This window comes from Ambystoma mexicanum, chromosome 8 (genome assembly GCF_040938575.1).
Source record: "Ambystoma mexicanum isolate Mex_15411 chromosome 8, UKY_AmexF1_1, whole genome shotgun sequence".
Classification (NCBI taxonomy): domain Eukaryota; kingdom Metazoa; phylum Chordata; class Amphibia; order Caudata; family Ambystomatidae; genus Ambystoma; species Ambystoma mexicanum.
Window position 1 is genome coordinate 1,513,069,183 of NC_090929.1, and position 27,326 is coordinate 1,513,096,508.

The window sequence follows — 27,326 nt, forward strand, 5'->3', positions numbered from 1 at the left end:
CCCTCACCTTTTGTTTTTCTCCGGCTCTACTAGAAATGTCGTCAGGCCTAGTATGGTAGTCGCCTGTCTGTTTCCATTTCCTTCCCATTCTCCCCCTCCCTTCCTTATCTATGTCTTAACTCTTGCACTATCTGAATTGTCGTCAGGCCGAGTACGATAGTTAATTTCACATCCTTACTGTTCATGGCCTGTAAGAATGTGGTTGTATTTTTCCCTTGTTCCCTCCCTTGCTTTGAAGCGCTTTGAAACACATTGTGTATAGGCGCTATATAAATAAACGATCATATCATATCATCCTGGTCTCCCACCCCTCCCCCACCCTACTAGGAGACCTCAACATATGGTTCAATGCCCCTGACACCCCATGACATGACCACTCTTAGACAACCGGGAATCCCTCAACATGACTCAGCAGGTAACAGGTGGCACCCATACAGCAGGACATACTCTTGATGTGATCTTCAGCTCCACCAACCTCATATTCACACCCCCCCACAACAGCCATCCTTTTCGAGGGGATTGGGTCCTCCGACGTATTCCATATCTATGACAGGTAATCACCACAGCTGTGCTGGTTCGGAAAATGTTCGCCGTCTGCGTCCTGCGTCGATGACGTCGATACGCTGTTCTCGAGGGCCTCCGTCGAGCCGACGTCACCGGATGTTATAAGTAGGACGCACGACACCCGTAGCCTCAGTTCAGTTTTTTCTGCGAACGTGTTTGCTTCGGAGATCTCAGTGCGCCTCAGTTCTTCTGAGTTACTGTCCTTTCGGTTCTTCGAACCTGTTTGTTTGTGAAGATTTCATGATGTCTTCGTCTTCTTCCACCCCGCGGCCGGGTTTTAAGAAGTGTCGGGTCTGCGGGTCCAAGATGTCGTTGACGGACTCGCACGACGCCTGCCTCTGGTGCCTCGGTGAGGACCACGACACGGATGATTGTGTAGACTGCCAGTCGCTTACGTCGAAGGCCTTGCGGGAGTGTAAGAAGAAGCTTTCTGTTGGTAAGGTGACCAAGCCTCGTAAGCAGAGGTCCTCTGGGCTTTCGACTGACGATTCGAGGGGCGACTCTCTGCATTGTCGTTGTCGGTCCGGGAGGTCTCGGTCACGGAGTAGGTCCCGCCATTCCTCTGGCTCTTTGAGGCACTCACGGAAGCACCGTCATCGGTCGCCTTCCCGGTCTTCGTCTGAGGAAGCCACCCATCGGCGGGTTGCTTGTCCCACCAAGCATTCGACTCCTGAGGAATGGGCTTCCTTCCATAAGGAGATGTTGACAATTTTTGAATCGCAGGGCTCCAGTCGTCCCCGTGACCATACTAGAGACACCACTCAAACGCCTTCGGGCTCAGGTGGTCGGCACGATTCGCGGGAGAGCTCCCGCTCGGACAAGGGGAATCGTTCTAGTCATGCCCGTTCCAGGTCCCCGGCCCTCGATGCCCTCGAGACCGGCAGAGCCTTTGAAGTATTCGAAGAAGAAGACATCGATGCCTTTGGTGCCGAGGTCGTCAAGGGACTCTCCCGAGGCTCTGCCTCCGAGGAAGTCGTCGACGTCATCGGCCCCCAGGCTGTCGAAGGACACGCTCGGAGCTCTGCCCTCGAAGACTGTGTTGAAGCTGTCGGCGCCACGCTCGACGTCGACGCCGATTCCATCAACGCCCTCAACGCCTTTCGAGGCTGGTTTGTCAGAGGTACCCCGTGGCACGGTGGAACCCCCTAGAAAGGCTCTGGCCAAGGCTAAGAATGTCTTTATCCCTTATTCTGTGCCTACATTCCAGCCTCTGGATTATATTTCTGAGGTGGATGAGGGTTCTGAGGAAGGGTTGGTTCCTGATACGGTACCAGATGAGCTTTTCTCGGGTCATAGCCAGATGGAACACCTGCGTCAGTCGTTGCACAACGCCAGTGGTCTGGACACCTCTCCGGAGGTGGAGTTCTGTAGGCCTGAGCCTGGCACCCATGCCGAGTCCTCGTACCGGCGCCTTATGTCGAGGGTCACGGAATACTTGGGGTGGTCTGCACCACAGGGGATTTTCTGCAGGATGACCTGACGGATATCCTCGACCAAGGTCCACCAACTGACCCGGTACTGCCATTCCATATGGCCTTGCACAGAAGGGTGGCAGCGGCTTGGACTGCCCCAGAGAGTCTTCCGGCAGTGAGCAAGTCTTTGCCGCGAAAATACCGTCCAGCCAGTAGCGACCCCTGCTACTTGACCACGCACCCCACTCCGGAGAGTTTAGTGGTGGAGGTGGCTACGGCCCCAGCGAAGCAGGTGTCGTATCCTACCATCCTTCCTGATAGGGACGACAAGCGTTTTGATGGCTAGGCGAAGAAAGTGTTTTCTTCAGTGGGTATGGCTTTTCAGGCAGCCAACTCTGTGTGTGCCTTGTCGCGTTTCACGCACACTCTGTGGAACTGTATTTCGTTAGCGGCTGATCATATTCCCAAAGGGGAGGAACGGGATGAATTCCTTGCTATGGTGCAGGATGGCAAGGATGCCATGTGTGAGTCCATTCAGTCGGGTCTGGACATGGCGGATTGTGTCAGCCGGTCCATGGCGTCGAGCATCGTAATTCGCAGGTTTGCGTGGTTGCGGAAATCGGGGTTTGCTCCTGATCTGCAAGCCCAGCTCCTCAACATGCCCTTTGATGATGAACATCTTTTTGGCAGCAAGGCTGACGAGAGCCTTGAGAGGTTGCAGAACTCAAAAGCTGCAGCAAAATCGTTGAGCGCTGCAGTTCGCCAACCTCCGCCTTTTCGTCCTAGGGGACAGCAATTTAGGGGAGGTTCCTTTCGATATTACTCGTCCTTTAGTAGATCTAGAGGAGCTGCAAGTCAGAGGGGCCACCGTAGGAGTGCCAGAGGTGGAAAACAAGGTACTCGAGGTGCCAAGTGTCCCATGGTTCGCCGGTTGGGGGAAGGCTGGCGCAGCATCTTGTAGAATGGCGTGCCATTACTTCAGATGTGTGGGTCCTGGAGATCATAGCCCATGGCTACTGTCTTCCTTTCCGGCAGAGGCCTCACGACAATCCACCAGGGAATATCTCTTTGAAGAGTCCGGATTCGCTCCTTGCGCAGGAAATTCAATTCCTGCTGGAGAAAGGCGCCATAGAACTGGTGCCTGTAGCGGAGAGGAACAAGGGATGGTATTCCCCTTATTTTTTGATTTCGAAGAAAGACGGGGGATTGAGACCCATCATGGACTTGTACGGTTTGAACAAACTCCTCAGGAAGGACAAGTTCAAGATGGTTACACTTTCTCAAGTCCTGCAGGCCCTTCAACTTCAGGGCTGGTTGGTGTCTCTCGACCTCAAGGACGCTTATTTTCATGTGCCGATCCATCCAAAGCACAAGAAATTCCTGAGGTTCGCGGTTGGTGACTCGCACTTTCAGTTTTGGGTCCTGCCGTTCGGATTGACCTCCGCCCGAGGGTTTTCACCAAGCTCATGGTGGTGGTGGCAGCGTATCTCAGGAAAGGGGGGATTCACGTCTACCCCTACCTGGACGATTGGTTGACCAGGGCGCGCTCACCCAAGCAGGTCCTGGATCATCTGTCCGTCACCTGCCACTCCCTTTACAAGCTGGGCTTCTCCCTCAACTTAAAGAAGTCCCACTTGACGCCAACACAGCAGCTCCAGTACATCGGAGCAGTGCTCGACACATCCCTGGGGCAGTGTTTCCCTCCCCAGGTGATGGCTCTTCACATTCAGCAGATGGTGCACAAGTTTCAACTTGCCCAGACACTCCCGGTGTTTGAGTTCTTGAGGTTACTCAGCCTCATGGCATTCTGTATTCTTCTGGTGCCAGAGGCTCGACTGCGGATGAGATCTTTGCAGTGGGCTCTCAAGATGCAATGGTCATAGTCCTCCGGCAGGATGTTGGACCCTGTTCAGGTGCTGCCCTCGGTTGCCCAGGATCTTCTGTGGTGGGCCGTCAAAGGCAACCTGATGAAAGGGGCTCCATTTTGGCTTCCCTGGCCGGAGGTGACGATCGTGACGGACGCATCCCTCACGGGATGAGGGGCTCATGCCAACGAGCTGACAGTCAGCGGTCGTTGGTCTCCGTCGGAGTCCAGACTCCATATCAATTTGTTGGAGCTGAGGGCCGTCAGGCTAGCCCTGAAGGCTTTTCTGCCGACTGTGCGAGGAAAGAATGTCCTGATTCTGACAGACAACACAGTGGCATGCACTACCTCAACAAAAAGGGGCAGGGTTTCTGTGCAGAGAGGCGATGCAGCTCTGGTTCTGGGCTATCCAGCAGGAAATTTCGATCTCTGCACTTAATCTGGCCGGAGACGAAAACAAGACGGCGGACGCTCTGAGCAGGCAGAGCACGATCTCTCACAAGTGGAAGCTGGCTCAGGAGATTCTCCTGGAGATCTTCGACCTTTGGGGGACCCCACAAGTGGATCTCTTCGCCACCAGTGTCAACCGGAAGTGCGAAAGGTTCTGCTCGTGGGAATTTCCTCCAAGAGGAGCCTTAAGGGACGCGTTCGTAGTGGAGTGGTCCTTCCCACTGCTGTACGCATTTGCTCCGGTCCCCATCATCCGCAAGTGTTGCGGAGGCTACGGAGGTTCGGTTCCCGGATGATCCTCATTGCTCCAGCTTGGGCCCAGAGGACGTGGTCCCGGACCTTCTCGACTTGTCGATCTGCCCTCCACGCCGTCTTCCCTACCGAGACAATCTGCTCTCACGGGAGGGGGGTCAGGTTCTCCATCCAGAGGTCAAATCCCTGAACCTTCACGCTTGGTTTCTGAACGGTTGAGGTATAAGGATTGGTACCTTCCTGAAGACGTGATGGAGGTGTTGCTTTCGGCCAGGTGGCCTGCAACAAAGTCCCTGTACCGTTGTTGCTAGAGAAAGTTCTGCGACTGGTGCAGGGTAAAGAATGTGGATCCTTTTTCATGTCACATTCCTGTGGTTCTGTCTTTTTTGCTTTCCTTGGCCCACAAGGGCCTACAAGTGGGTACCATTAAAGGTTACCTGGCAGCGCTGTCTATCTTTAAGCGCTCGTCTGAAGAGTGTTCTTACTTTAAAATTCCTTTAATTTCTCAGTTTCTGAAAGGGCTCACTAATGTGTTCCCTCCGTCACTTTTCCAGGTGCCCGGTTGGGATTTGAACCTTGTTCTCAAGTTTCTAATGGGTGCTCCATTTGAGCCTTTACATTCTTGTCCTTTGAGACTGTTAACCCTTAAAACTGTATTTTTAGTTGCGGTCACTTCCGCTCGCAGAGTGAGTGAGTGAATTACAGGCACTTTCAGTTAAGCCACCCTTCACTGTGTTTCATAAGGACAGGGTTGTCCTCCAAGTTCGTCCTTCCTTTCTTCTAAAGGTGGTGTCGGAATGTCATTTAAGCCAGAAGGTTATTCTTCCTGCATTTTATCCTCCTCCACATCCTGGTAAGGAAGAGGAGAGGCTCCATAGGCTGGATCCTAGGAGAGCTTTAAGTTTCTACATTTCACGCATGTCCGGGGTCAGAGTGGACGATCAGCCCTTTATTGGTTACGCTGGAAGGCGTTTGGGACAAGATGTTACTAAGCAGACTTTGTCTAGATGGATTATCTTGGCAATTTCTGAATGTTACCGCCTGGCGGGTAAGGACCCTCCGGTAGGTTTACAGGCCTATTCTACTAGGGTTATGGCTGCCTCTACTGTCCTGCAGGGGGGTGTTCATATTCGTAACATCTGTGAAGCAGCCACTTGGGCTTCGGTCCATACTTTTGTACGACACTGCTCCCTAGATTCTATCCATGGGCAGGATCTGGCCTTTGGCAAGGTGGTCCTTTACTCTGCAATTTGATTGGGCATTCTAAATTTCTATATTCTAAATTCTTTTTCCCTCCTCCATACGTTGGTACTGCTTTGGGAGTCTGTCATAGATATGGAATATGTCGGAGGACCCAATTCCCTCAAAGAACAAGTTACTCTCTTACCTGGTAACGTTCTTTCGATGGGATGGTCTGACGACGTATTCCATATCGCTCCCTCCCTGCCTGCCCCGCTACAGACTTTCTTATGCTATGGCAGCTTACGTTTCCGCAAGGCTTTCTGTGGTCATACTGGCAGAAGATTAGTGCCACACGATCTGGGAAAAAACAACTGAGGCTATGGGCATCGTGCATCCTACTTATAACATCCGGTGATGTCGGCTTGACGGAGGCCCTAGAGAGCAGCGTATTGCCGTCATCGACGCAGGATGCAGACGCCGACATTTTTTCGAAGCAGCACAGCTGTGGTGATTACCTGTCATAGATATGGAATACGTCGTCGGACCATCCCATTGAAAGAACGTTACCAGGTAAAAGAGTAACTTCTCCAGCATGGGGTCTGGCATGGATTCACATGCTCATGAATATTCCCCGTCGTCAGGCTGGGAGTCCTCGGTAAAGAAAAAATCTGTATCAGTTTTGTTTCTGTTCTGTCTTTCTTAGTAGTAACGAATCACTGGTCTCTGGGTCATACTGCCCGCAGCCAATGACTGCCCTCTCCCTAAGCCCCGCCCCTGGCAGCCATCCTCAGATTTTTACCGCACGTTCAAGTGTTGGGAGTCCTTCTGCTATAGCTCTCGAGCTTTTACTGCGTTTTGCCATTTTTCAAAGAGATGTAACTCTTTTTTCGGTTTAATCAAGCCTCAAGCTCCACCGTTTCTACTTCCGATCAACGGGGATCCATTTTGGATTTATCTACGCCCCTCAAGGTTGAAGTTTTCGTTGAGTTACGCTTCTTGGAGGATTCCAGAAGTTTCTGAGGCCTACGTCACGGACAAGAAGAACATGGCCCAGGAGAAGGGAAGCTCGACTTTCGGCAAATTGTTCAGGATCTTCCCTGGATGCAACCTACAAAATGTGTTCAAGGAGGACGAGCATTCGAAATGCCTTTACTGCCTACACAAGGACAAAACGCACGTGGAGAAGGACTGTGCGTTTTGCATGAACATGTCGATCGGACTATGAGGGATCGTCGGACCCGTCTCTCCAACTAGCTGGAAGGCAAGAGCCCAGCAGTTGAGAAGAAGAAGAAGTCAGAGCAGTCTTCTAAGTCCTGTGAGTGCGCCCTGGCGATGGGGGCCCAACAGAAGGCAAAGCACTGCGATTCCACGATCGGGCTCCTCGGCTGCCAGGCAGGGTGCACCTTCACCAACGCCATCAACCATGAGCCAACGCTCTGGCTCGGGGAAGAGAAAATCAGAGTCCCGGCCAAGGCCTCGATTGAGGGAGTCGCTGAGGCACTGGCGAAGCCTGTGGAGGCTATCCCAGTGGAGGTGACCTCGGAGCCCAGAGTTTCCCTGCCTCAGCGGAGGGAATCTTCTTTTAAGCCCGTCGAGAAGACCCCTGTAAAAACCCTGGTGGAAAAAGAGAGGGGGGGTAGCCGTGACGGACACAACCTCTGAGGAGGAACTGACCGAGAATTTGGAAGAGGCCCGGTCCCACGGGAGGGATCCCGACGAGGGGGACGACGAGAGCGAGGGTGGCGATGACGATGGTTCCCGTGGAGGAGGAACAACCATCGCTCCCGGCACACCCGTCACAACCCGAGCCACAAGACAACGCGGCAGCCATTTTGACGGCAATCCAAGCCTTATGCACAGAGCTAAGGACAAGACTCCCCCTACCCCCGACGGACGACCCAGCTGAACCGGGTCCGTCATAAAGCCCTCTGAACAAGAGGAGGAGAATTAATCCGGCTGCCCTTCAGCCCTCACGGCCTTCTCAGCCTTTGTCGCCCTCCCCGGTCCAGAGGGATGACACAGGAACAGACACGACGGGGACGGATGACGACGGCGGCGACGACGGGACTGACCTCCTGTCTCCGATTCCTCGGGCGTCTGCTCCCGACAAAATTGGCTCCTTCCACGCCATGATTGCCAGGGCATCTGAGCTTTTTCAGCTCTGCCCCGAAGAAAAGAAAAAGGAAGGCTTCCTCTACCAACGCGCGAGGCCAAGAGGAAGACGGTCCTCGCGGTGCCGTTGCTGGAAGACATCTGGGACGAGGGTCTTGCCCTCCTGAAAAACCTTTCCACGACACCTGCCAAAAGGGACCGGTATGAGAAGTAGTACCGGGTCCCCGACGGCACCCTTTTGTGCCTTAGGGCACAACCGACCCCGGATTCGGTCATCTCGGCAGCGGCCAAGAAGAAAGCGGGGGGAGCTTCGGCTTCAACTTCAACTTCACCACCGGACGGCGAGGGAAAGAAACTAGATGCCATGGGACGACGAGTCATCTCGTCGGCGGCAACGACAATTAAGGCGGCCAACGCCCTAGCAATTGTAGCCCGCTACAACAGGGAGTTGTGGTGCAAGATCGCCCCCCTGTTGGACTTCCTCCCGGACGACAAGAGGGCAGAGGCCCTGGCGATCCTACAGGAGGGTGAGTTGGCGTCGGACCACACCATAACTGTGGCCACGGACATTCCCGACACCGGTTTCCGCCAGTTGGGCAACAGCGTTTGCCTTCGACAGCGAGGGTGGCTCAAGGCGACGGATTTCCGCCAAGACGTGCAAGCCAAGGTTTTGGACATGCCCTTTGACGGTAACAATCTGTTCGGAAAGACAGTGGATGAGTCACTGCAGGCCATCAAGACTGACACAGAGACGGCTCGGACCTTGGGAGTTCTGCAGCAACGGCGGCCGCCCTTTCGGAACTCCGGAGGCAAGCAAGGTGCCTCCAAAGGATTCGGCGGCGGCTCCTCGACCTACTGTCAGGCGGCCCGCTCCTTGTCGCAAGAAGCCTACAGGGGAAGAGGCAAGTCAGGTGGAGCTCGCTGTCGTCGCCAGGGAGGCCAAGGCAGCAAGGCTGCTTCCAAGCAAGACTGAACCGGCCGTTGCGTCGTGCCCCCACCGAAGCACCCCGGTGGGAGGCCGGCTGAATAAGTTCGTCAGCGTGTGGGAGTCCATCTCCACCGACTGTTGGGTGCTGGATGCCATGGCCCACGGGCACACTCTGGAATTTCTAAAGAAGTGCCCCTGAATTCCTCCCGTGGCCAGGAAGGAAAACCATGTCCCTCAACTGCTGTTAGAGGTAAGGGCGATGCTCAAGAAAGGAGCGTTCGAGCTCGTCCCAAAGAGGCTCTGAGGCTCCGGAGTATACTCAAGATACTTCCTCGTCAGAAAGTAGACAGGAGGTTGGCGTCCCATCCTGGACTTGTGTCGGCTAAACAAATACATCAAGGCACAGAAGTTCTGGATGGTCACCCTCCAGCACGTGCTGGGCCAGCTGGAGGAAGGCGACTTCCTATCGTCGTTGGATTCGGAGGATGCTTACTTTCACATCCTTATCCTAAAAGGACACCGAAAGTTTCTCAGGTTCGTAGTCCAAGGGCGGCACTACCAGTTCAAGGCCCTCCCATTCGGATTGAAGTCGGAACCTAGGGTGTTCACCAAGTGCCTAGCACCACTGGCGGTGCGGCTGCGCCTGCAGGGGATCCACGTCTACCCCTACCTGGACGACTGGCTCATCCGAGCAGGGACAAGGTAACTCGCCGTCAAACATACAGCAAAGACCGTCCGGCTGCTCACGGACCTGGGATTCTCCATCAACTTCCCCAAATCCCACCTGGTTCTGTCACAGGTCGCGCTGTTTCTGGGAGCCAAGCACGATACAGTAGCGCAGTTGGCCTCGCCGTCGGAGGAAAGAATGCAGGCCATCCTGGGCAAGGTACAGCGTCTGCTGGCCACGGACGTGGCCAGAGTGAGGTCCATCAAGTCCCTTCTCGGGATGATGTCCTCTTGCATCTATCTGGTGCGCCTGTGCAGGCTTCGGATGCGTCCTCTGTAGGAGTTCCTCGACGCCCGTTAGATGCAAGCAACGGGCTGCTTCGAGGACAAGATCTCGCTCAAGGAAGTATTCCGCGTAGCAATTCGATGGTGGGGCACCTGCGCGCATCCCGCAGAGAGCACAGACTTTCAGACCCCACCATACCAGGTGACGGTGATAACGGATGCCTCCCTGGAGGGGTGGGGAGTGCACACCGTAGATCTTCACGCGAGAGGCCTGTGGCTCCCGGAGGAGGGGCCGCTCCACATCAACATACTGGAGCTCCGAGCAGTGTTCTGGGCCCTCAAGTCATTCCTCCCGTCCCTCAAGGGCAAGGTGGTGAGGATCTTCACCGACAACACCACCACAATGTTCTACATCCGGAAGCAGGGAGGAACCAGATCCCCAGCCCTGTCCAAAGAAAGCCCAGGATCTGTGGCACTGGGCTATTGCCCAGGGGATGTTTCTGGTACCTTTTCATCTTGCAGGGATAAAAAAACACCATTGCCGACTCACTCAGCAGGGAGCTGCGCTCGTGCCACGAGTGGGAACTACGCCAGGATCAAGTGGATCAACTCTTCCGCCAATGGGGCAAACCAAGTGCCAGAGGTTCACCAGCAGGTTCCCCCCAGCCGAGGATAATAGGCGATGCTTTCTCGTTCCCCTGAGACGGCCTGTTCCTGTATGCGTTCCCTCCATTGCCGTTGCTGCTCAGGCCCCATCAACCAACTCAAGAGGTCCTGGTGCAGGATGATCCTCGTCTCACCGACTTGGCCGAGACAGATATGGTTCCCCTGACCTTCTGGACTTGTCAGCGTCCCCACCAATCAAACTGTCGACGGACGCAGATCTTCTCTCCAGAGAAGGAGGCGCCATTCTTCATCACGACCCGGAGTTGCTGAACTTGCAGGCCTGGCTCCTGCAGCACTAGAGTTTGGAGGGTACAATATCCCGGCTGACTGCAGAGAGGTTCTTGCAAAGGCCAGGGCGTCCTCAGCTCTCAAGTGCTACGGACACAAGTGGAAGAGGTTCTCTGTCTGGTGCCGTGCACAGAAGATTAACCCTCTACGGATTACAGCTCCTCAAGTGCTACCGTACTTACTGTCGCTGGCCAAAGCTGGACTGGCTCATGCTTCCATCAAGATACATCTGGCAGCGATTTCCCGATAAACCAGAACTGCAGGACGGTCGTCCCTGTGGTCTCATCGCCTGGTGAAGGAGTTTATGAAAGGACTGTTCTGATCCTTCCTGCTGGTGATGGCTCCAGCCCCGGCGTGGGAGCTCAATGTGGTGCTGACCAGGTTCATGGGCCCGCCATTCGAGCCCTTGCATTCGGCTCCATTGAAGTCCCTGTCGTGGAAGACAGCGTTCCTTGTGGCCATCACCTCTGCACGACGCGTGGGAGAGATTCAGGCCCTTTCCTGCAAGCCTCCATACTTGACTTTCCACGAGACGAGGGTGGTGCTGAGGACCCACGCCTCCTTCATGCCTAAGGTGCCGTCGGACTTCCATCTCAACGAGCCCTTGGTGGTACCAGTCTTTTTCCCGTCGCCTTCGTCTCCGGCCGAGAGGACTTTGCACTCGCTGGATGTAGCTAGAGCGCTGAAGTTCTACGTGGACCGATTGAAGAGTTTTCGGAAGACATCACAGCTGTTTGTGAACTTTGGATCTGTGAACCAAGGGAAGGCTCTCTCGAAGGCTTCCATTTCCAGATGATTCTCCGGCTGCATCATGCACTGTCATCGGTTGGCAAACCGACCGTTGCCTGGCCGTTCGAGAGCCCATTCGACCAGAGCGATCGCTGCTACCACCGCGTTCTTGTCTGGTATGCCCCTGCTAGACATCTGCAGGGCTGCTACGTGGAGGTCGACGCACACCTTCACGAGATTCTAATGCGTCGACCGGGATTCCAGGGAGGAGTCCAGAGTCGGGCAGGCAGTGCTGCGCAACCTGTTCACTTAAGGTGAGCCTGGTGACGAGGTAAGAGATGCTTAATGTTGAGTTTTATGTAATGCTTAATGTAGAGCCTTTCCACCTCCCGTGGTTGTGCATGTGTGTACTGCTATGTATTCTTATATTCATGAGCATGTGAATCCATGCCAGACCCCATGCTGGAGAAGGAACAAGTTACTTACCTGTAACTGTTGACCTCCAGCATTGGTCTGGCATAGATTCACATGCGAAACCTCCCTCCTTCCCCTCTGCGGCTCTTCACTTGGTCATACTGCCACTTTACGTGCTACCAAATCTGAGGATGGCTGCCAGGGGCGGGGCTTAGGGAGAGGGCAGTCATTGGCTGGGGGCAGTATGACCCAGAGACCAGTGATTGGTTACTACTAAGAAAGACAGATCAGAAACGAAACTGATACTGATTTTTTCTTTACTGAGGATTCCCAGCCAGACAACAGGGAATATTCATGAGCATGTGAATCCATGCCAGACCCATGCTGGAGAATAACAGTTAGAGGTAAGTAACTTGTTCTTCTCGCTCCTGTCACCAGCCCATCGTCTACGAACGGCTAAGACCGGAACATCAACCCATGTCCTGCTATGGAACAAGGTCATAATAACCCCAGACCTGCCCGACTCCCTTCTCTGCGGCCTGCCCAGCCCACCAGTTGAAGGAGGACTACCTTCCATCAGCCACTTTGCCTCGTGCCTCTCCAATGCTTTCCTACCTCTTAGCCCCTCAAGATCTACCCCCACCAGACAAGGCCCCTGCCCAGTTGTTTTACCCCCCTCCTCAAATCCTTCAAAGCACGCAACCACTCCCTGGAACATAGTTGGCAGACCGACCCATCGCCCCAAAACAAAACAGACTACGCCCGTCAGTACCATATCTACAAATGCAAAATCCATAAGGCAATTATTTTTTTTACAAGAACAGAATCTCTAACGCCTGTAGCAATTGCTAGATAATCCACAAGATTATCACAGAATTCATTCTCCCTCTGCACTTCTCCCCCCGCACACGTCTCCCAATCTCAACGCCCTCTCTGACCACTTCTACAACACAGTGGTAGAAAGAAACTGCACCATTGGCACAAAACTGGCAGTCCCTCTACCCGCTCCCCCACTTGAACACGCCATCCAGCCCACCCCCATCTTCTCCTCTTTCTCTAGACCCAAATTCCTTAAATTACTGGCTGACCGCCATTCACCCGGATCCCGAGTGACCCATGCCCCCCTCACCTTCCTCAACAGAAATCTTCATCTCAACCTGTGGAGGCAGTATCGCAAGATCCAGCCTTAACCCTTCCCTCAACTCAGGTACTTTCCCAGCAGCTTTCAAAACATCTGATGTCAAATCCCTCTTGAAAAAACCCACACTTGACCACCTCCTGCCTGCAAACTACAGACCAATTTCTAACACCCTTTTCTTAGCCAAACTCACTGACCGTATGGCATTCTTCAACCTTCACGGAAGCCAACCATCTTCTCGACTCCACCCAGTCTGGCTTCAGACCCCTACATGATACCAAATCATCCATAGTCTCCATATGGGATAACCTCAAAAACACTGGAGACATAGAGGGCTGTGAGCATTCATACTCCTTGACCTCTAGGTGACACTATCAACCACAGCATCCTCATTGACAGACTCTGCTCCCTTGGCATTAGGGGCACAGCACTAATGTGGATTGCCTCGTTCCTCACCAACAGACACACAATCGCCCACCTCCCTTCCTTCACTTCAAGTGCCCACCCCATCAATAACAGAGTCCCTCAAGGCTCTTGCCTATCCCCCTTCTCTTCACATGGGCCCTCTCCCCACACTTATCCACTCATACAACCTCATCTGCTACAACTATGCTGACGACCCACAGATCATCTTTAAAATCCCCAAGTCCATTTCCACCCCACACCCTCACCTCGATTCCTGCCTCAGTGACATTGATCATTGGATGACAGTGAACCACCTCGTGCTCAATCCCGGAAAAACAGAAATCGTGCTCTGCAGAAAGGCAGTCCTCAACCCACCTCCTGGCTTCCTTCCCTAGCCCCCCCTCACTGCATCCTCTTCAGTCAAAAACCTGGGTTGTTCGATGGACACTGACCTGACTTTTGCACACCACATCAACACTGTGGGCCTCATTACGAGGTATGCCGGTAAGTCAAAAACGATGCCGGTATGGTAATACCTGCATCGTTTACCGTTCAGTCGCATTCCGACATGCAAACACGGTATTAGCGGCAAACTAAACCACGGTGCCGCTAATAGCGGCATAGGCGCGTACACACGCCCCTTCAGGGAGCAAATACCGGCATGCCGGTAATAGGGGGTAATTCCAACCCACGCATACATGCAAATACCGGCATCGCGAAGCCGGTAATCACGGGCTGCACGATGCCGGCCATACAGGCATCGTGGGCCACCTGAAAACAGCAAGCAGGATACAAGGCAGCTGCCACAGGTGCACACAACCCCCACATGTGGAGTCAATGGAGGCTGTGCCAGTGTAAACTGAGCACACCCACACACCACAACCCCCCACAGGTGTAGGTAATGTTGAGGGGCCCAGTACAAAAGGAGCGCACCTACACACCACCCCCCTTCCTACACCGAAATGCTACCACTAGCAGTTGCAATCATGGCGCTGGAGGACATGCCTATACTGCTACAACTACAGCAACAACAGTAACAACAACAACTACAGCAGCAACAACAGGCAGCACAGATGAGACGCAGGAGGAAAAGGAGGGTGAGACAGGCCCAGCAATTACCACCAGCGCAGCCACCAGTGCCTCGTAGGCAGCCAACAATCCCTCGCACCAGACCCAGCCCATTCAACCTAACCCCTGAGCAGATCCACACCCTGTACCGGTTGGACTGTGACACCATCACCACCATAGTGGACATGATACAGAACGACATTGCCAGCCACATAGAAATATGCACTGCCATCCCCCCACTACTAAAGGTGGTGTCTGTGCTACACTTCCTGGCCACAGGCACCTACCAACACACAGCGGGCCAGCTGCATGGCATTTCACAACCACTATTCTCACGCATGCTTGACCACGTGCCTGGCTGCTCGGTGAGTTGCACAACAGGCCCACTGCCATGCTGTGGGGTACTGATGTGTGCGGATGCAGAAGGGGGGGGCTACTGTACCCGGGTGGGAAAGGGGGGGGGTAGTGCACCTGGGTGGCAATAGCCAGTGATTGGAGAATGCATGCAGATCTAAACACACCTCACCTGAACCAGCCAAACAGAACATGACACATTACTGGGCCACATATCACAAATAATGCATATGGATGACAACAAGTAAGTGGCACAACCAGGGCACGATGGTGATGGCAAGCAATGCATGACTGAATAGGATGGCAACTGTGGCAATGCAGCTAGTGTGACCATGCATAGTAAAGAATATACAGCATGAATTGGAGGCTAAACATTGTTGCACTACCACAGCACATCTGCCTCAGCATGCATGATTACACCTTGCATCATCTATTGAACCCCATACAGTGTACTGCACCTCTTTACAGTATACATTGCATATAGGTGACTATTTTGTACATGTACTGGGACATGTGCATGCCCACACCAAATAGCTGCTGCCATGACTGTGCTCCTTGAAGGTGGTAGTTCAGAGTGACACACACCTATTTGTTTCTGCTTGCAGGTGATGGAGGATATCCCTTGAGGCCGTGGCTACTTACCCCTGTGTGGAACCCGCAGAACAGCCATGAAGAGGAGTACAATTGCGTGCACACTCATACCCGTGTTGTGAATGAGCAGACCTTTGGCCAGTTCTGCTGCCTAAGCAGGTCTGGTGGGGCACTACTATATAGCCTGACAAGGTGGCGAAGATCACCATAGCCTGTGTCATGCTGCACAACATGTGCGTCCAAGGGAATGTACCACTGATATGATATGATATGTTATTTGTAACGCGCCTATACACAAGTGTTTCAAGGCGCGACGAGGCATGGGGAGGGAACAAGGGAAGACAGACAACGATCCTACTAAGCCAAGTGTCATTCAGATCGCGCAAGTGCAAGGGTAGAGGGGAAGGGAAAAGTGCAAGGGAAAGGGAGAGGGGAAAGTGCAGTACAGGGGAAGTAGAATAAGAAGATAAATAATAATAAGGGCCAACTGGTGGCAAGTGCAAGGTAGGTGCAGACAAGTGCTGGGAAGGGGGGCTGTATGGATACAGAGACAGTCCCGCAGTGCAGGGGTTGCCAGGGAGGCAGTGCAAGGGGAGAGAGGCTGGGCCAAGGGCCGAGATCGGTGAGAGTGGCCCAGTTGCAGATTCAGTGCAATTTCAGTCAGGAATTTAGCAGGGGAGAGGGGGAGAGAAAGCAGAAGCAAAGAGGAAGGTTGAGGTGCTTCCGGAACCGGAAATGGTTCTCTCAAGTTTCAGGGAGGCAGGAAGGTTGTTCCAGAGGGAGGCCCCTGCCGAGGAGAGAGATCTACCCCCAACTCGTTGCTTGGAGAAGCCGCTGACCCTGAGGGAGTTGGAGGCGGATGAGCGAAGAGCACGAGAGGGCAGATATTTAAGAAGAGAGAGTTGAAGGTATTTTGGCCCCAGGCCCCAGAAGGCCTTGTGTACAATGCAGAGGGTTTTGAACTTAATCCTCGCAGCCACTGGGAGACCAGTGTAGGGATTTCTCCTGACATTGACATGCATGGGCCGGGTGAGGATGAAGGGGATGGAGACGGAGGCGAAGGAGCCCCCCTGCCAGTACGTGATGCATGGGATGGCCATGCTGTACGCCAAGCACTAATTGACGAATACTTTTGAAACGCAGGGACCATGAAAGTAATGTGCCTGTGACACACTGGTTGCATGTGGACATGCACACTTGTTTTTTCAGAAGTACCCCACTGTACACCATCACACATCAAATGTACATGCACAAAAAGAAGTATGTCCAGCCAATGATTTTCTTGCACACATCGGGTGTATTTTCCAGACATTCCAGACACGTGATAATGTGAACATAATCCCCTCACAACCCCCAGTGAACTCCCTCACGCACCCTACAAACCCCAAAAATACCCAAGTAAACTCCCTCACCTACCCTACAAACCCCAAAAATACTCAAGTAAACTCCCTCACCCACCCTACAAACCCCAAATGTCCCCATATGTACAACAAACACTGGTCCCTTGACCAACGTACATTTTCCAAATGTCATTGTCTGCCCACTCTATTTCTTTGCTATTTTGGGATCCGGGGGTGCCATGGTCAAGCGCTGTGCACTCCTCCACGTCAACCGCACGGGGCTCGATTGGGCCGAAGTAGAAGGGGTTGCTGCAGTGGAGGTGTCGATGGCCAGTCCCATGCCTCCCCCAAGGTGTGGGCGCTGCATATGAGGAAGGTTTGCGAGCAGGGCCTGCGTAAGTGCCCCCAGACACTCCCTCATGGCACTTGTGGATGCCTCAACAGCAGCAGTGTTGGCTGCGATGACTGTGGCAATGGCCCTCAAGCATCGACTCCTGTTGTGCCTCAACCCTTGACAGGCGAGCCTCGAAGGAGTCGTTGGCTGCAGGAGTGCTGGTGACTGGGGTGGTGGTAGGCAGGGTGGTGGTAGGCAGGGTGGTGGTAGGCAGGGTGGTGGTCATCAGGCTGGAGTCGGCCGGCTGATGGATGGCACTTGTGTGGTGCCCACGTCCAGGGTACACTCCTCCTCAAAGAGGCATATGTCTGACTCATCAAGGTCTGGACAGTGGGTGCAGGTGTCTCCTGCAGGGTTACTGCCCGGTGTGGCACACTGCCTGTTGCTCTGGGCAGTTTCTTGGGCTTGGGGGTGGCGGTGGCCCTGGTCCCTTGCCGTTCAGTGGATGAACTTGCACCCCTGTCCTGCATGCCATCTTCCTCATCGGTGCCTGGGGGATAGAAGAGATGCAGGTTATCAGTGATGGTGTCACATGGCAGCGATAGTACATTGCGCTGTGATATGTTCATACATTCATGCATCTAATTATTGTAGGGGTGTGGCAGTTGGTGTTATGAGGGGGCATGTGGGCAATCAATACATGGCTGGTGGTATGGCATTGATATGGTGGATGTGTGGTGAGTTCCATGGCCACGGTTGGGTCAAGTTGCACTTGTTTTGGGATTGGGATTGGGATTGGCACTCAGTATGCGTGTGTAGCAGGGTGTGGCACACATTCTTGACTGGATATGTTGATGTGGGCATGGGACATGCATTGCCTTGGCTAGCCTCACTTCCACGTCACTTGTGCCACATCATGGTTTAGCCTACACGGATGTGATGGGTCACTCACCTTCTTCTGTGGATGTTGCGGCACCCACCTCCTGGTCTCCGATTCCCTCTATGGATTCAGGATCTATAAAGGTACTTGCTGTCTCCTCCCATGCCATCAACTTCACATGGGAGTGTGGGCCCCCGCCTGTCATCATTGCGGCCCTCCTGTTGTCCGCCAGGATCTTCCTCACCCTGAGGCGGAGGTCATCCCACCGCTTCCGACAGTCGCGCACACTCCTTGGGGTGGTTCCCACTGCCGACACCCTCTGTGCGACCTCCTGCCAGACTTCTTTTTTTTTGGTTTGGGCCGCATGCTTCATGTCGGTGCTCCTGATCATGTCTGCATGCTGGGCCAGGGTGTCAGCGAGCATACTTAGCTCAGCGTCTGAAAACCGCTGTTTCTGCTTTCTGGGGGTCGCCTTCCTGGTAGCCTTGGCCATCCTGCTTCTATTCTGCCACAGAACAACACAAAAGAACTGGTGGTTGTGGAGGAAGGCAATGGATTGTGTTTTTAAAGATGGCCGCCGGGCCATTTCCCATTTCTGCGCGATGACGTAATTTCCGGGTCTGTTTTTTGCGAACACGGTAATGCCATGCCGGTATTACCGTGCCAGTATTTAGGGATTGGTATGAGGCGGTAATGTTATGGGCAGGCCCCGCAATGCCGGTACAGGGGGGTTGGTGGCACTTTACCGGCATGGCGGTATTGCCACTACCGGCATGGGGGAACGTGCGTGCTCGCGCACTCGTAATCACCCGCTGTTAGCGGGTTTATACGAGCACGGACCCGCTCATTCTGGCATGCCGGTAATGAACCCACTTTTACCGGGCAACTCGTAATGAGAGCCTGTGTCTAAACTCTGCTACCCACACCTCTGCATACTTAGACACATCTTCCATTATCTCTCCTACCCCCACAGAGTGACTACAATCATGTCCAGTGTCCTAACAACTAGACTATGATATGAAATCATATGATAATTTATTTATGTAGTGCATATAAACAGTGTGTTTCAAAGCGCTTCAATGCAAGGGAGGGAACAAGGGAAAATACAATGACATTCTTAAAAGGCCATGAACAAGAAGAATGTGAATTTAACTATCGTCATGGCCTGGCAACATTTCAGATAGTGCAAGAGCTAAGACACAGATAAGGAAGGGAGGGGGTGGGAAGGAAATGGAAACAGACAAGCCACTACCGTACTAGGCCTGACAACATTTCTGGTAGAGCCGGAGATTTACAAGAGGTGAGGGAGAAAGGGAGGAGAAGGAGGGAGAGGAACAAAACAAGCAACTATCGTACTAGGCCTGACGACATTTCAGATAGTGCTGGAGGTGAGGGCCAACAAGTAAGGGAAGGGAGAGGAGACAAACATTGTTGCAATCATACTAGGTCGTAGGACAATTCTGATAGAGTAATTGCATAGAAAAAAGAAGGGGGCAGGAGCGAGGGAGAAGGGAGAAAGGGAGAGGAGGACAGTCAGAGAGTGAAACAGAGAAAAAGAGTGGCGGAGCAAGAGCAGAGAGCGGATACAGTTGCAGAAGTCAATAATAACACATCATGTTGCATGAGAACAGCAAATGCAGGCCAGGATTCAAGATGAAGATGGGCCACCCTGAGTCCGAGATGCAGGGGAAGTCCAACATGAGAATTGAGAAGGGTGAAGCACCATGAGACAATGAATCCATAAAACTCAAATCCAAGCATTGGCAACAAGACAGTGATGGTAAACCATAATGTATCAAGACAAACTCCTGCAGTGGTTAGACACACGGGGGGGGGCACACGGACAACAAGGCAACCAGAGGGGTGGTGTGCAGGGCACACAGACAGCACAGGTAACCAGAGAGGGTGTGGGGGGCACACAGCAGACAACACAAGCAACAAGAGAGGGTGTGGGGTGCACACAGACAATACAGGCAACAAGAGGGTGGGTTGGGGGGCACACAGACAGCACAGGAACCAGAGGGGCAGCAAGGGAAGCGGGCAGCGTTGCGGTAGCGGACAGGGAGCAGACAGGGGCCCAGAGGGCTTACCTTGTTGTCCCATGTCAGCGTGGAAGGAATCCCGAAGTCCCCAGGCCACGGGGTGAGGCAGGGCCGCCCATCAGGTGCCCATCAGGGGTCGGAGACAGAGGAAAAATGCTAACTCTCTCTACCTGGACGCCTCTGCGTATCAACTCAGAAAGATCCAAAGGGCCCGGAACTCTGCAGCTAGGCTCCTCCTTGCCCCCAGAGAGCACATCATCCCTGCCCTCCGTGTCCTCCACTGCCTCTCACAACCACTTATTGCACAACACCACTGTCATTAGAATGCAGCTATCCCCAATGACAAAATGACAAAAATGTAGTCTAGCTGGACACATGATTTATTTCTACTACTCTCACACACTCTCTTATCACTTTCAAAGCACCTATTCACGTGCCTTCTTGACATGGATAGCTAGTAGGGACCTGTTCACCCCTACTCAACTTCGCTTTGGCTAAAATGCAAACACGCATTCAAAACTCCTCTGACGAATTTTCCCATTGCTGGGATCCGGTCCCCCTTCAGCACATGGTGACCATACCAATGGTGAAAGGCGCTATTCAAATGATGATGATGATATTACATTATTCTTAGTTCTGGTTACTCTTATTTTCTTATTTTTTTATTTTCCATCATTTCCTTTGTGCCCTAGTGCACTCGTTTTCACTTATTCCATTATCAGTCTCTGTTCAGTTTTTCACTTGTTGTGCTTGTGTTTAGCCCTGTTTGACCTTTATCACTATTTTTAGGTACCTAATGGCTACCTTACACTTTTTAGGAAACTACGTTATCACCATAGTTTTTGGCTTTCAGCTTCTCAGAGTGAATCACATCCACCACAAATTAAATATTCATTATACTGTATTATATATGTGTTTCCAGTTCTTTTCTTAAAAATAAGAGTTATAAATATGGTCGAAAGCATGCAAAATATATACTTTTGCATTGTCTGCTAGTTCATCTGTAAAGTAACTATACCATCACTCACACAAACCAAACATCTCAGATAAAGCTTTACATGAGGGTGTATCAGTAAATAGATTAGCGTATGCACAGTGTAAATACTACATTTCATCACACAGGAAGCACAGTGATAGTCTGTCTAAATTACTGCCATTTTAAAATAGGTCAAAAAAAGTAAACATTCTGGCTTTTTCTTTAAAGCAATGTCTGCCCACTCCAAAACAAGTCTCATACTTTTCTGACAGCTCAGTCTAATATTTAGCAGTGCTGTGAGGCCCACTGGATTTTTATATGTTTCATTATGTTTCAATGCAGTGATTTATGTTTGTACACCCTGTTCTACAGTTACTTTCCTTGTTCTATTTTTCCAGATTACAAAAAAACAGTGCTGCTGGAGTGGAGCCCTCCGGCTAGGATTCACTTCTAAGGATCCATCCAGGATCAACCCGGACAGCTTGCCCAAGTATGCATGCCCAGACCTTGTGTCTCAAAGTGGATTCTGGGCCAAAGCTTTGCCTGAAGAGTTTGCGAATGAAGGAAACATTATTTCATTCTGGGTGGACAAAAAGGGACGTGTGTTCTATCGGATCAATGACTCTGCTGCAATGTTGTTCTTCAGTGGCGTAAGGACTACCGAATCTCTTTGGGCATTGATCGATGTATACGGACTGACACGTGGAGTACAGCTTCTGGGTATGTACTTTTTCAGTTACCACTATGGTTATTGTATGCAATCTTAAACCACACCTGTGTATTTGATCTTAACGTGATAATGGCTACCTCACTGTGCCATCATTTGCAGGTTTTTAGAAATAAACTGAAACACTCTTAATGAGGTTAGTGATGGAAAATGAAAACAGAAAATGATAGTTGTAAATTATCATCTTAATGCATGTAACTTTACTCACCAGTTACATGGAAAGCAAAGATCAATCTAGCATTTTTAATTTGGGAATATATATGTACATTTCTTGGAAACACACTTAAAAAAGTGAAGATGAATATCAACACTTTTATATGGAGGTGTTATTCCGTCCTGTATGCTGCTGAACACTGTGGAGGATCTTTCATTGATTTCAGTATTGTATGAGAGTCTGTGTGGCCTTCCCAGTCGCTCCGTGGAAAATCCCTAATGAGTAGACCTTCTAAGTCCTAGTCATGAACAAACGTTTATTGAACAAAGTTACTATTAGCAAATTCATAGATGCAAATTTCTGTCCCTTGTCTTAATAGTATGACATAAAGAGATTAGCCAAAATAGAATCAAAAGACGTTCCAGAATCTACAAATACAAGTGGATTTTTTTAAAGAAGCAATACTGAGGTGATATGCCCCGAGATGTCGGGCCCACCCTAGACGATGTGCAGTCCTGTTGGACAAGAGGTCTCTTTTCTATGTTGATGACGTGGATGTCCTCAAGATTTAAAAAAGGCTTCCTGTTCAACAGGACTGCACAGTGTCGGGCCGCGCTTCTAAGGTAAGATTCTTTTTTTTATTGAAAAAAAGGCACACTCTTAGCACCCGCCTAAGAACCTACGCGGGTGCTTAGAGATAAAGGAGGAGTGGGGAAGGAAAGGGGACGCTGACTGCCGAGACTGAAGAGGTGGCAGCAGTGGAGAGCAGTAGGAGCTGGCGAGAGCTGAGAGGTGGAAGAAGCAGGTGACGGTCGCAGAGGAGGACGTCACATCAGGAAGGGAGAATTAATTAAGAGGTGGTGGCAGTAAATCAGTTGGTAACATCAGGGGAGAGTGGACAGAAAGTGGTGGGGGTAGTGAAGGAGGTGGCAACCTCTAGAGGAGAGAGTGAATATAATGTGGATGTGGTAGACCAGGAGGCGATAACTGCAGGAGGTGAAAGTAGCAGAAGGGAGCATTGATAGTGGAGGAGGTGGTAAGAGCTGAAGCCAAAAGTTGCCAAGTGGAGATGATAGGAACGGAAATGACTAACAAGGAGGTGGGAACAATGGAGAAACAGATAAGACCAGCGAAGATAGGGAGAGCAGAAGAAGGGTGGAGCCAGGAGGAAGTGAAAACATCAGAACCCTGAAGTGACACCGAAGTATTTCGTACAACAGAAGAGAGTGGTACAGAGAAAGTGGGAGGAAAGTAGAAAAAGATCAAAGAGTCAGGAAGACCAGGTCTAACCAACCAGAATAAGACACTTCCAGTGTGCCAGATCGGCCCTAGACTGGACCAAACAGTGGGAAAAAGAATAAGGCACGATGAAGGAGAATATAGCGAGTTCAGGGAGGGGAATGGGAAGAAGTCCAGGGTACACTTATCCCACTACAGTGACCTCTCCCTTGCTTTCCCTGCTTGCAACATCTACCGCCATGTCCACCCACCATCAGTTGGGACCTAGTCAGTCTGGAATTACTCCATTAACAAGGTCTCTTTTCAGCCGCCGGTCGAAAAGCCAGTCTCAGTGTGGTGTGAGGGGTCAGAAATGCAGGAGGGACACACAGGTAAAGTTTTCTCAAAGTTTGCCATTTATAAAATGAAAAACTATACGATAAACACCTATCTTTTCCTATCCTAACAAGGAGGTCCCTGCCTAGCAAACTAAAGCTAAAGGATAATGGCCTAATGTCCAAAAGGTCTCTGATCCTCACACTATGATATCCAACAGAATTATACAAGAAATATATGGCTGTTTTTAGTTCAACAAAACAGTTTATCAGTTCAAACTTAAAGGGTTTGAAAGCACTCTTTGTAACCCGGGTTGGGTTCCCTTCCCCTGGATCAATTCAGGATTACTTTGAGCACAATTTTCTTCCAACAAAGTTCTGTTTGGGGTAGCACAAAAAGTCTCTTTCAACCACGTGTCTTTCCCTGTGATACAGCAAATGTCTTTCACACAAATGTTTGTTCACAATTCAAACAAACTGGTGTTTTCAACAATATTCTTTGAAAGGTAAATGTCCTTCTTTCATAACACAAGATCAAAGCTAAAGCAATTGTTCTTTTCAAAGTGTCCAAAAATTATAAGCTTATCACATTTTCTTAAAATGAACAACTTTAGTCAGGATAGCACAGCAACTACTCTTGGTGCACTTTCTCCAAATAAACATCTTTTGTCAGGATAGCAAAACAACTTCTCTTGATGATGCTACAGCTTGTCAAACAAATGATACAGTTAATAAGTTCTTTGATTCAGTCTTTCCACCACATCTTTCACCACAAATATACTTCATCAAACCCTCTACTTCTTTCCTGGTATACTCGCCTGCCAGGACTAACTACTATGATCCCTTTCCTGGTATACTCACCTGCCAGGAAGGAAACCCCTACAAATACATTCAAACTTGATGGTAATATTGATTCTAAGATTCTCCACACCAATCTCTCTTGGAAGGAGGGTTGAACAATAACTGGAGCACGGGCAATTCTCAGTCGCACTGCGCCCAAGAGTGCAATATAGGCATATGTTGCAAGTAATTGAAGAGAGATGTGTTTATAAGTCTGATGGATTTATTTGCAAAGTAGCCTGACACGTGTTACGAGTCTAAACCGACTCCTTTCACATCACTTTGGCTTTTCCTGCTGTGCTGAAATTACCGCAATTGCGAAGCAGTGAGAGAGTTTTCTGGCACTGTCCTTCATTCAATTTATCTTAGGTCCCATCTCCGATTTACAGCCTCGGATGAAGAGTCGGTTTAGAGTCGAAACACGTGTCAGGCTACTTTGCAAATAAATCCATCGGACTTATAACCACATCTCTCTTCAATTACTTGCAATACATGCCTATATTGCACTCTTGGGCGCCGTGCGACTGAGAATTGCCCGTGCTCTAATTGTTTCCACAACAGTGGGTTGTACTTGGCAGTACTCCCACAACTCTCAGGCACCTGCAGCCTATGTGCACTCTTTATATTTATTCATACAAGCGCTGTGGTTTTGTGACTTTTTCTGCCAAACCTGTATTTTTCTTTCAACAATAACTGCCCTTTTCTTAGAATCTCTTGACTCTTAGTAATGTGGGTTACCAGTTTTCCCCAAACTGATAGCTCAATACAGAAGAACATTTTCAAAGTGTCTCTCAACTGCTTTTTGGCAACCTCTTGATTGTTGCCAGTTTGGGTTACAAGTTTCTCCAAGTTGATATAACAAAAAGGGAGAGTTGCACCCTTGTCGCCTCTGTATGGGTTCACAGTCTCTTGGCTGTTGTCAATGCGGGATAAAAGCTTACCCCAATGTATATTTCCTAAAAGGGGATTTATGCCTTTGTTGTTTTATTGTAGTTTTCTCACAGCCTCTTGGCTGTTGGCAATGCTAGTTGTAAGCTTTTCCCAATTGTAGTCCCTTTAGGGGAACTTATGCTCTTGCCACTTCTGCTCTATTTCTTTAATTGTTCGGTATTTACAATTATGAAGTTTCTGCTTTCTTTGATTAATTGTTCTGTATTCAAAATAATGTGGTTTCTGCTTTCTTTCAGTAACTGTTCGGTATTCAAAATGACTTAACTTCGAAACTTTATTATGCAGAGCGCCCCGGGGTCAGCATTCACATCCAGCCAACTAACTCGCTCTCTTCAGCAGCTCCTTCTTGCGGTCAGATGTTGAGGCGGACCTCCAGTGTTCTGCTCGCTCTTTCTCCTGCTTCTGCATACCTTTGGTGAGCTGCGTGTCGGTTTCCGGGAGTTCTCACAGCTCTGTTGATCTTCTGTGGTTGTTCTCTCACTGACAGGCCTGTGCTGGGTTGGGAGCACGTCTCCTCATTAGCTGGGCTTTTTGTTGACATGCCGCTTACTGCTGCACATACTCTGCACTTCTGTTCGCCTTCACCCTTCGTGACTGCTTCCACTGGCATTCTTCTTAGCGCGGCTTCTCCTGCACCACAAATAACTTCTGCTTCAACAGCCTTTCACATCTCCTTCTCCTTCGTTCTCCTCTTCTTCTTTGGGCAGCTGTGCCTCATTTAGAGATTTAAATGTCCCGCTCATGTGCCTTGTTTGTAACAACTAGCTGCACGTTTTTAGAAACAGCATTCTGAATCCTCATTGCCTCTGGGCCCTTCTTCCTCTTCTCAGTACCATAATTATTATGGTTACTGAAGTCCATATAGGATTGTGTAACATTATCTTGTTCTATTTTACTTTCAGTTAGTTTTGACTGTTTTAGATACTGAGATTTATTGGAGAAAGGGGAGATTTTGGCAGGGTTGCGATTCCACAATGGAGTGAGGATTTCTGCTTAAGGCAGAGTTAGGGTAATTCAAGAATTTCACTTTTAGTTCTTGAAGCCCTGAGGCACCAAACCTATTACGTCTAGATGATTTCTCATGACAGGTTCTTTGAGTACTTATATGGGAGGGACCTGTACAAGTCATTAGGTATCTGGGAATGATTTGACTTTCATCCTCAGAATAAGATGAATACTGCGTTCTTCCTAAAAGAGCTACCACCTTCCCTTGATAGTCGTCTCCTCCCATGTGATCTTCCCCCTGATACCACCCGGAGGGTTATCACATCACATGTATGCCTTCCCCTGGCTACATGTGAGGAGGCCTTAAACTGGGGTTTTGTTATGACTCTTCAGTATTCATCACAGTGGGCTGAAAATATTTCTCTGAAAGGGCTTCTGTCTCCAGCCTGCCGGCATCCAGGTGGTTTCAGCTCTGCTCCCAAGCCACCTCCTCCCAGTTGTATACAGAAATACTCTTCAAAAGTCATCACCCAATATTAATAATCCAATTCTGTATGTAAGTTGTTCTATAATCTTCAGCTCCTCTCCTCATCTTGCAACCTGAAAGGAGGGGTTCTTTCCTCCGAGCCCCATGATGGTAAAGGCAGGAGGGAATGTCACTCCTAAACTTATGGGGGGGCATTCCTTTTTAATGGTGTAACTTTGAATGTGTCAGTTTAATAAAAAAAAAGATGATTATATTCTGTTAATCAGAATGCACAATTGAAGATACGTATTTGCAGAGATAATTATTTTTTCTACTTTTTAATTTTGTAATTATGCACCAGGGGACTTTTATATGGGTTGGAATATACATATTTTAGCTATGAACTAAAATCTGTTTTAAGTTGGCAGGCCCTTCCACGATGGAGAGATACATTTGCAAGAGATTCCATTTTGGCGTTCAAATGTAACACATGTAACTTTCCTATTCAGCTTGTAAGCAAACAAATGATGACCTGAATTCAGCCAACAGGGCCACTGTTGATACTTCACATGCACATTCACCTTCATGATGTTACTAAATGTCCAGGCTAGTTTCCTTTGAATGTTCATGGAGTTCCTGTCCCTTTAGCTAAATTGTTTTTATGAGGGGCCTGGATTTGATTTATGTGACCCGTGTCTTTGTTCTTTTTCCGTTAGTTAGTATATGGCAATGTCTTGCTTACTTACTGTG

General features: G+C 50.4%; 1 protein-coding gene across 4 annotated transcripts in view; it reads left to right on the top strand.

Moving 5' to 3' along the window:
- Positions 1-27,326, top strand: part of NEURL1 (neuralized E3 ubiquitin protein ligase 1) — a 2,006,504-nt gene that overhangs the window by 1,158,994 nt on the left and 820,184 nt on the right. For all 4 annotated transcript variants that reach the window (XM_069611715.1, XM_069611712.1, XM_069611713.1 and 1 more), the window contains one exon: positions 21,339-21,660. In XM_069611715.1, the coding sequence (XP_069467816.1) occupies positions 21,339-21,660 (322 nt within the window). The remainder of the gene's footprint in view (positions 1-21,338; positions 21,661-27,326) is intronic.